A 10746-nucleotide genomic window follows, 5' to 3' on the forward strand; every position below is an offset into this window, starting at 1 on the left:
CTTTCATCCCATACATTTTTCAGGGCAGTAAAATTGAGAATAAATCAATATATCATAAAGTCGTGATTAAAAATCCTGGCTTTGGAAAGCGAGCTTTAGTGTGCCATTGATACCAAGATTGGAATTTAACCATGACGTCATCCGAACATGGAGACACGTGTATCAAGTATCCAGATCTGTCGTGAAGCAAGAAGATAACTTGTGTCATATTTCGAGATAGATTACATAGTCGTCATCATCAACTTGTAAATTATTCATCATACACGTGCCTATTAATTCTCGATCCAAAAAATCTCTTATAACGATAAGTTAGTTTGTTAACCATGGCGCGGGAAGTTATACTGGTATTGTTCTCCATATTTTACGGAACAGAACAATGTGAGAATTTCAGGTATACGAAAGACGTTTCTGCTCCGAATGCCATTCAAATCATCTCCAATGTATCTACAGAGTCTGTGAACTACCTTCGTGGTTCCTGCGTCAGTGAATGTATGTCTAACATTGACTGTAACGCCATAGATGTATGTGGGACGTATTGTCGCCTAATTCGAGGCTGGGACTCCTTGTACACGGAACAGAACGTGGCAACGACCTGCCAACGATTTCAGATCGTAAGGATATTTTATTTATTAACCGGGATTTGGGGAGGGGGGGGGGGGGGCTTATGTCGTTTATACTATTAGATGTAGAGTTGTATGGCATATTCTAATATTCTATTTAGAGAAGAGAAGAGTTCAGTCGTTCATGGAGAATAGATGGCTTTTGTATTTGTACTACTACTAGTTTTTTAGAGAAAATAACATGTATTATTGTTTTTTTTTTCTTTTGCTCTTTTTTATTGCAACCGTAATATCTGGTCTGATTTCTGACTTATCAACATTTCAAAAGTATATTCGATTTAAGTTCCATAATATCAAGTTGTAAGGAAACTAAATGAGCGTACCCCCCCCCCTTTTTTTTTTTTTACAATAGTTGTTATTGTTATAACTTGGTATAAAAACAGGAATCAAAAGTTACAATCTAACAAGGACTTTATTTTTGCGGAACAAAGGCCTAAATAAACAAGAAAAAATAGTTCTTGTAATTAAGGATAACTGAAGATTTTTTAACGTGATTCTCATTAAGAAAAAAAAACACAACAACAATGCATTGTATTTAGCTAAAGATAACTTATATATAGAGACTTACTTTTCATAGCGTATTTAGAATACGATTTTTCAAACAATTACAAATTTTATTATTTTCAATAGTTCAATCTATTAAAAAATAAGTGGGAAGAATGACAAACCCGGATTTTTCAAATTTATTCAATTATCAATACATTAGCTTTTCTATTTATTAAATCTTCAGATTAGAAATTATATAACAATATTGGAAACAGGAAAATGATCAAAATACCTTAGCAATTTAAGAAAATGAGAAGCAAATGTGCTCGAACCTGGAAAATAAATGTTTGTTCTGCTATAGGAATGTGCAGCGGGGCAGTTTTACGACCGTGCATTGGAGAGATGCGTTGCTCACGGTATGTAGCATATTTACTTTTATCACATGTTTAGCTCAATATACGATGGATTTTTGATGTAACACTGTGATGATGATGTGATGATGATACATGTGTATTTCTGTTACAATCACGTTAGGAGTTTTGCATGTTTGTAACCAACAATCTGATTGGCTAATACATCTAATGATTAAATAGTGGTTTATAAAACAACTGTTCCAACCCATTTTATGTACATTCATGTACAAGTATAACTTCGGTAGCCATTGACTTCATATTTTATAAATAATTTAATTTTTTTCTATCAGTTGTGGTCATTAGACCTTTAAAATAAGTTAAGATTTTATATGTTAGTCAAAATAACTTTGAATACTTTTTGTTGGTTTTATCACACTTTTTCATTTAGATAACCGTGTGGCACGCACTATAAAAATATTAAAAAATGCTTAAAAACGATAGAACGCACCATATCTCAAAATTTTGATCATTGACAACATATAAATTTAATGCCAGCAGAGTAAGGTGAATATGATTAGTTAAATACTATAAACGATTTAGTATTATCATCATTCAGTATTTTTTTTAGATCAAAAATGGGTAGATATTTGAAAACTGATAGAGGGAATTCGGACAGGAATATTTATAAAAATTGTGAATGAAAACTTGATGCTTTGTATCTATTTTACGAAAGCCGAGAAGGATCATTCGAGATTCGAGATTCGAAATACGAGATTCGAAATACGAGATTCGAGATTCGAAATTCGAGATTCAATATCTAAATTAACCAATCAAATCATGGATCTGAAACCTGTATCCTAGCAACATCAAACTGTTCTAAATAAAGATCATTCGTACATGCTCTTTCCTACAAATAAATGTCTTAATAGCTCTTATATAGTGGTTATAAAATGGTTAAATCAACATTGATGAATTAACCCCACACGGTATAAACAATTAAATTAGAAATAACACCGTTGGCTTTGCGAATTTAAGTGGTTTTGTTTGCCCTGTATGTATTTCCCCCAGAACAATTTTAACCCGAAGTGTATTCGCCCCAACTGTGTAAAAATCGGCTCGCGTAAAAAGATCTGTTTAATCTAAATGTTTTAGCTATGAAACGAAACTCAATGAAATAATCGACAGGTCAAAATATAGGTTATGATAAAGTTTTAAACCATAGAAGATATAATGATTTACAACCTCAAAGACAAAAATCCAGATAAGAATAGTGTATTGTAGGGTATGGCAATGCCATTGTCGATATGAGAGAGAGAGAGAGAGAGAGAGAGAGAGAGAGAGAGAGACACAGACAGACAGACAGACAGACAGACATAGAGAGAGTTTTGAAGTGTCAAATTCTGTTTGATTTAGAATTTGAAATTGATTTGATTTGTTACAAGCATATATAGACAATAATTAAGCCTCTAAAGCGAGAAAAGAGAGGAGGTAGCTAGGGTAGGGCAGACCAACTAGCAAGCTTTAATTTTAACGGTGTTAGAGCACCTGTGATTTACATCGACTCTCTCTCTCTCTCTCTCTCTGTCTGTCTGTCTCTCTCTCTCTCTCTCTCTCTCTCTCTCTCTCTCTCTCTCTCTCTCTCTCATCACCTAGCATTTCCTTTTCCGTGAGGGGGTTTGGGTGATGTCTTACATTAGCTAGCGAAAATGATAAAAAAAACATGAAATTTTCTTTAAATTGTGTGTGGATGTTGTACGCCAATAATCTGTTTTCAGTATATACATTTCAAGAGGGGGGGGGGGGGGCTATATAGTCCTAATTAATTTGTCAGTTATTCTGTCCCCACTTTGTTTTCTCTTCGTTTTCCAGGGTTTTTTTTATTTTGCTCGGCAAATTAATATAAAAATTAGTTTTAAACGTACGACTCTTTTTCAATTCTAATCGGGTATGTCCTTTAGAAAAATCTTGAACCACACACATTTTAGCAAATAAACGACAACTGTTTCATTTTTTTATGGGGAGGGAGGTGGTGCCGGTAAAGGACATGTATTGCTTGTGGCAGTTGTGCTATACTCTCATTTGTTATAATAGGTAATACTACATATTGATATAAAATGAAAGTTTCCAATTACACTGTACATAGCTTCTATCACGCATTTTGACCCGTGCGATAGTTTAAAACAATTTTCAAAGCATTTAATGTAATTCAACCGATCATTTTTGAAATTTAATTTTCTGGATCCCCGCCTGATACGTCCGCCTTCTTGTATATTAGAATTACATGTACGTTGACCATATGTACACATTAACTTAATCGGCTATGTTATGGGACGATAACATTTTTTATCAATGTTTTTGCAGGATATGTAACAAATAACAGTTTATTTGTGGGTTTTTGCACTGATTATTTGAGATAATTTGCCGCCATCTTTTATGCATTCCACACACCACTCACAGTTTCTTTATTTGGTGTTCTGTGTGTATGGCGACAAATTGGTAAATTTGCACCACTCACCCCTTGTAGCTTCATCCTGATTACATTTTATCTGGCTAAGTGTAATGTAGTAGTATATTAAATACACACATCTTTGTTTGCAGTGCTTATTTGCATCTTTAGAGATTTACTTACAATAAAAGTAAACATTTGTATGACTTATATGTAATTATTGTCAATTTTGGTGCGGTGGGGGTAGGGGGATAGGAAACTACAGAGAAACTTAACTTGGCTGTGAAACATATGCTTTTATTCTTTCTTGTTGATATATTAATGAATGAATTATAACAAAATATATGTACAAAAATTAATTTTGAAATATTCATGCACAATCAAATAAAAGGTTTTACTGTTCTCTGCACAAGAAATCGGCAATGTGAACAAATTGGCACCCTATCATCCCTACCTTTAATTGTAGAGAGTAGGTATCCTTCTATATTGAAAACAATTCCAAAAGTAAGACTCATAATAAGTTGTTTACTGAGGAAAAGGAAAAAAAATGTATTTATTAATAATTCCGTATGATGTGATAATATCTCAATGATTTGTTTATAATCATAGTACTAGTGTATCACTGTACGCATACATAAAAACGATTAGTAATGCTTATATTTATTAGTGAAACAGGACAGATTATTTATATTTAGATTATTTAGATACATGTACTAATCTTCATGCGCGGATCTAGAAAGGAGGGGGTCAGGGGATCTGGACCCCTCCTCGGGAAAATTGGAGCTTATTTTTTTTAAAATTGGCCAAGGACCCCCTACAGAAAAAATTAACTCCGCTTACGAAGTTCTCTACCATAACCGCATTTTTACACAAAAGGGGTGAATAAACCCGGGTTTTAAACTATTACTGGTGGTGAAATACCTTAGGGTTCAAACGCATCAGGTGGAAATGCACCAGGGCAAACAAAATCACTTAGATCCGCGACGCACACTGCAATATTACTAGTCTACTTAGATATTCTGTGTAAAAGTAAATACAAATAATTATTTAGTTAGGTAGGGAGAAGTGAACATAGCATTTATTTGTATATAAGAGCATGTACGTATGATTTTTATTTAGAGCAGTTTGATGTCGCTAGGATACATATTTTCAGATCCTTGATTTGATTGGTTTATTTAGATATTGAATCTCGAATTTCGAATTTCGAATCTCGTATTTCGAATCTCGTATTTCGAATCTCGAATCTCGAATGATCCTTCTCGGCTTTCGTACTATTTCGCGTCACTATCATTCATAAACTGAATTTAAAAAAAAAAAATGTTGTAATTTGTATTATTTTCACAATTAAGAAAATCTAAATCATAGTGTAAAATTTTTAGGGATTTTACTGAACTTTTCAACAACAAAAATGGCCATTAAATCCAAAAATAGGTCATTAACATACTTTTTTGATAGTGAAAAATAGCACTACCATGATAGGTCTATAACACACAATATATATATATATATATTTTTTCAGATTAAACGTATACCTTGAATTATTTCCCGATAAAATAGTTATTAACACATTAAACATGATTAGAACATGTGATTAAAATAATCTCTCGTGGTTTGTGATTTCTATTTGCAACGAATTCGAACGTGATCGTTTTCGTAAAAATGCAAAAAAAAAAAAAAAAAAAAAAAAAAAAACAAGACCATAATTGCTAAATTTACCAGACATGCAGCATATGTCGTATTCAAAAGTCGACAATATTTACCCCCGTCTAAATCTTATTACTTATCATTTTTACAACACACTCAAATCTAATGTTACACAATTTCTGTAATGAAGATTACTGTGACTTTGAGGCTGACCCCGAGGTGTCTTGTTTTCTGACGGAGGATCTAGCAGATGATGATGGTGACTGGATACGAAACACGGTAAACATTATAAAAACATGTTTTAGAGTTGCAACTCTTTTTGTACATGGCACTGTAACCTTTCAACTGAGAATTTTTAGTCAACAAATTGTTTTGTTGGGAGGAAATACATTTTAATTCATAAATATGACTTTTACAGGGCCCGACAAACACTGGCACTACCGGACCAAATGCAGCCAGATTTGGTAGTTTCTACAAATACATGGACTCTGCCCCAATGAAGCGTAACGAAGTGGTAACAATGATTAGTTCCAAAGTCTTTACAGGTTTGTTCTCTGCATGCAAAGAAAAAGGGGGGGGGGGGGGGGGTCAAATATGTGTTTCTTGTATGACTTTATTACGTGAAAATTTTTCTTTTAATATTGATCCTTCTCTAGGTGTTCAAGGATTGTAATTTTCATAATTACTTTCTGTGTTCAACGTTCTATTGACTTGTTCGATCACAATTATGAAATAGAATCATATATATGCGTCATGTTTTATTTATAAGTACATGTAAAAGTTTCAAACAAACTTTGTAATTAAAACTCCTTATATTGCATTGCAACGAACAACACCGTTTATTTTCATTGGTTTTATAATCCAAGGTTTATACTAGATATTAGTATTTTGATAAATTACTAATTCAGTTTGTACTATTATAATGTACATGTAATTCATTCCTTCAAACCCAAATTAAAACATATTTTATCGACAATAAATCAATGTAGTATTAAGAAGTTTGCTGAAGGTTTCGATCGATCGATAAACTTGTGTCGTACAAATGGATCTTGTATATTTTAGTTTCAATAGAGCTGTGAATCACAATTAGTTTTCTCAACAAATAGAGAACATATTCTTTAGATGTACAGTTGAAAATATCTTGCAGCACGATCATATTGCCTGACATTCTATTATCACATGTCCGGGAGTCAAATGGGGGATTTGACGGTGTCCACACAGAACGGAACTCAGTCAGCGGTAACCAAGTGGACGAGGAGCGGAAACCAGGGCGACGTCTGGATACAAGTTCCCGGAATTGATCTCAAACTCGATTCTCAAACTAAGGTACAGAGAGAGAGAGAGAGAGAGAGAGAGAGAGAGAGAGAGAGAGAGAAAAAGAGAGAGAGAGAGAGAGAGAGAGAGCGCTATTTCGTGTTTCTGAATTTCCTCCGATATGAGACTAATTTTTTTAGGCGCTATGTACTTTTGGATTTCAGATTTTGATCACGGCTAAGAGAGATGGAAATGCGGCCGACATTGCTGTAGATCTGTTTGAGCTGTGGCCATATCCCTGTTAACAGAGGCACATTGACTGAATATCGTTAAATTGGTACATGAAAATGGTCCCCAAGACTTTCAAAGTTGTTATTTGTTGTGGCTGTTGTTGTTGTTGAAGTATATTGTCTGTTGGAGTTGATGCATGTTCATGTAGGTTCTGATAAGCAAAGGTAACCCAAATTAAACATTATGGTAAACGTATCAATTATCTTTTAGTCGTTTGTTCAGTATTTTGACGAATATATTACCGAGCGAAGCGAGCTCTACCGGCAAGGCGTGTATAAATAGAAAAAATTCGGACTACATGTAGTTGCACATTGATTCAAAGGATTTTATTGGCGTCAGTAACTCAGACCAGTAATACCTTTTTTTTATCGGACCAGCAGTTCCCTGTAAATATGATTTCCCATTTCACACTCTCACGAGAACAAGATTATCTTAAAGATAAAAATAATTAAAGACTATATGGACTATGTACATGCATTGTAAGTATAAACTGCTGACACAACGTAGTTCCATTACATAAGACTGACGGAGTTATCGTCCTTTCGAGTGACGTCACAATCGATTTCGAAAGATTTTTTTGGGCGTCAGTAAATTTCGACCCACAATGCAGTTCCAAAAATACCGTTTTAGCCTAGTCTCGTTCAACCAGACGCTAGGCTGTCTCTGTAAAACTCCGACGTCTAGTTGAACGAGACTATTTTTAGCCTGTTTCCCTGGCCTACCCATAATGCTACTGTTGCGGAGCATTATGGGTAGGCCAGGGAAACAGGCTAAAACACACGACCCTTGACCGACTTGAACTTTGACGTTACAATAAGGGAAAATTACTCTAACTAGTTATTGTAAATCTGCTGAAATTAAATACCAAAATCTTCTCAAAATCTTGCAGAGCTAACGAATGGAAATTTAATTTCATCTGTTCAAAACTAGCATCATTCATGCGCCGTGAATTGCAAGTTTTTCGTAAGTATGCACTGTACATAATATATTGCCATGTACATATGTAATTCAAACCCATATTTTTTTTTCCTAGAGCTATGTACAGCTATATATGCACCGAATGTATGTATTGTCACAACTATACGACAAATGCCCCAACTCCGACAGTCAGCGAACCAGCGGTAAGCTGCATCCACCAATAAGAAAGTTTGTGGTTAAGGTGCGGGTATTGTTTATGCATGGCGTAGCTAATAGAATTGAAAGCGACCCAATCGAAAAAACCTTACCAAATTCGATCGGATAATAAACGGAACGCGCAGATTTCACTCCTGTCAGTTTGTACAGAGCTATGAATATACAATTAATGTTCGTAATACTAAAGGGAATCATAGGTACTAAGTCTTGATGGATTTAAATACCCGCAACGTTATTTGTTACAAGATAAACGAAGGATAGGATTCACGCACGATAGGATAGGATTAACGCACGATAGAACAGTATACACAGACGATAAAATAGGATTGTTAAACGATAGGAAAGAATAAACGATGTTCATGATAAACGTATAATCGCTTTAAACGATCTTCCCGAATAAACTGATAATGGCAGAATTTGAGAAAGAACACGTACAATTACAGATTTACGTGGAATTTCTTTTCAGTAACAATTGCCGAGTTGTTAACCATTGTTGCATCATTTATAAAATGTATAAAAATGACCAGTTAATTTTTTAAACTAAAATTATGAGCTTAAATAACCAATAAATTGTCTGTATTGTTAACATTGTTTATAATTACCGAACACCCTAGCTGATCACTGCGAATATTTCAGCCTGAGTTCAAATCACACGAACAATAGCGGGTTCAATTATAAAAATCCAACTCTTGTTTAAAGAAAATATAAAATCTATCATGAAAGTTTAATACATTCCTTCTGTATAAGATAATGATGCATTAAAAATGAATTATATTACATAGAAATCAAATAAATATTTACGCAGATACATATTCCACGTACGATTTTTTAACAATCTTTTCATTACCACTCACCCTGGCCGATTGCCGAGAACATTTCAGCCCGAAACAAATATCACACGAACAATAACAGGTTCAATTAAAATTCAACTCAGTTTGAATTATATATAAATTATATCATAAATACGTTTGTTATCGTGAAAATATGATGCATATAAAAACAAATTATACTGCATAAAAGTTAATGTTTACGCAGGTATAAAAATGAACGATAAACCTGATAGGATTAACGCACGATAGGATAGGATTAACGCACGATAGAACAGTATACACGCACGATACGATAGGATAGGATTGTAAAAAATAAGGTTGCGGGGACTGTAATGTAAGGAAGTAATAAATGAAATGGGAAAATACTGATTTTTTTTATTTTTTCATTTTTTTATCTATTATTTTTATTTATTTTTTTTTTTTTTGGTATTTTACGATTAAACCAAAATAAGTTTAACCATCTTATTCGCCTATTTTAATTAGAATTTAAACGTCTTTATAATACATGTACATTACTTGCATGATAGTAAGGGAGGTAAGGAGATTCGCATATCTCCAGAAATTGTTTGTTATGCCGAAGGAGAAGTAGTAATATGGAAAACATCGCCAGGTCTTATTGTTTATCAACTCTCGTAAAGCTACATAAATTATCCTGAATGTTTACCGGTTTCTTTCTATGTTAGTTTTTTTTTTTCAATTTGCAGTAACACGTAATACATGTTATACTTTTTTTAATTTTAAAAACTATTAAAGGTTTGATATAAATCGATTTAGAAATAATCTTTTGGTTACCTAATAAGCTCGTCCTCTGAATTTTTCATACGATTGAGAATGCACGTGGTTTCCAAAATGGTGAGATGCACGTGTGAGGTGAAATGAAAAATATGACAATGACAGGGAAATTAGAAGTTGGATTGCCCTGACACGTGACTGTCTAGAACAACTCAAGTATTTACTCTGAAGCTTCATACGAACAGAAACTGCTATTAAGTGTGAGTTTTGTAAGCTACATTGATTAATAAATTATTAACAAATGATTACGATATTTTTTTTTAAATTGTGTTAAGTTTATACATAGTTGGCCTAAATTGTTAATTCTTTAAAAAAAACAAAAACTTATTGTTGTGTCTTACCATTATAAACTTTTTTTTCTTTTTTACATTATGCCATGTTTGTAAGATATATCGATTTTGGATTTGGATTTTAAGAGCACTTTGATAAAAGATGAACAAAATTGTACAATGAAGTACATGTACATAGGCAATTTCGCCACATATGATTTTCATATGTATTGCCTTTCACATGAGAATCATATGTGAATCATATGTGTATCATATGTGCATCATATGCATATCGAATCATATGAGTATCATATGTGGCAGATCATTTGAGAATCATATGAACACTCACATGTGGATCATATGTGGCGAAGTTGCCTGTATACATTTACCTGAATGGGAATACCTGGCTCATTCGATCTTTAAGTTACCAACAGTTCTAAATAATATTTTTCAATATATATTAATATACATATGTAAATACCTCTGGTTCTCAATCATGTTCGATAACTCGAAATCTTCCGGATTTTTTCTTTATTTGTACCATAAATCTGCCTTTTCTATAAAAAGTGTTTGATTAGTCTTCTATAAGTCTGTCCTAAGATATTTATGCAGCACATTTGGCTGAGT

At 33.4% G+C, this 10746-nt stretch overlaps 1 protein-coding gene across 1 annotated transcript; it reads left to right on the forward strand.

Annotated features, from left to right (window-relative positions):
* Positions 1-302: 302 nt before the first annotated feature.
* LOC128158634 (MAM and LDL-receptor class A domain-containing protein 1-like) lies at positions 303-7255 on the forward strand. Its single transcript, XM_052821566.1, has 6 exons — positions 303-611; positions 1468-1522; positions 5740-5828; positions 5968-6094; positions 6697-6875; positions 7028-7255. Exons 1-6 carry the CDS (start codon positions 324-326, stop codon positions 7106-7108), a joined length of 819 nt encoding a protein of 272 aa, XP_052677526.1. The 5' UTR covers positions 303-323; the 3' UTR covers positions 7109-7255.
* Positions 7256-10746: the final 3491 nt, after the last annotated feature.

This window comes from Crassostrea angulata, chromosome 8 (assembly GCF_025612915.1).
Source record: "Crassostrea angulata isolate pt1a10 chromosome 8, ASM2561291v2, whole genome shotgun sequence".
Classification (NCBI taxonomy): Eukaryota; Metazoa; Mollusca; class Bivalvia; order Ostreida; family Ostreidae; genus Magallana; species Magallana angulata.

Bases quoted from the DNA above. Each gene is read 5' to 3' on its own strand.
- LOC128158634 (XM_052821566.1), top strand. From the start codon at position 324: ATGGCGCGGGAAGTTATACTGGTATTGTTCTCCATATTTTACGGAACA. The intron at 1,523-5,739 runs GTATGTAGCATA...TCTGTAATGAAG, and splicing joins GGAGAGATGCGTTGCTCACG to ATTACTGTGACTTTGAGGCT. The intron at 5,829-5,967 runs GTAAACATTATA...TGACTTTTACAG, and splicing joins GTGACTGGATACGAAACACG to GGCCCGACAAACACTGGCAC.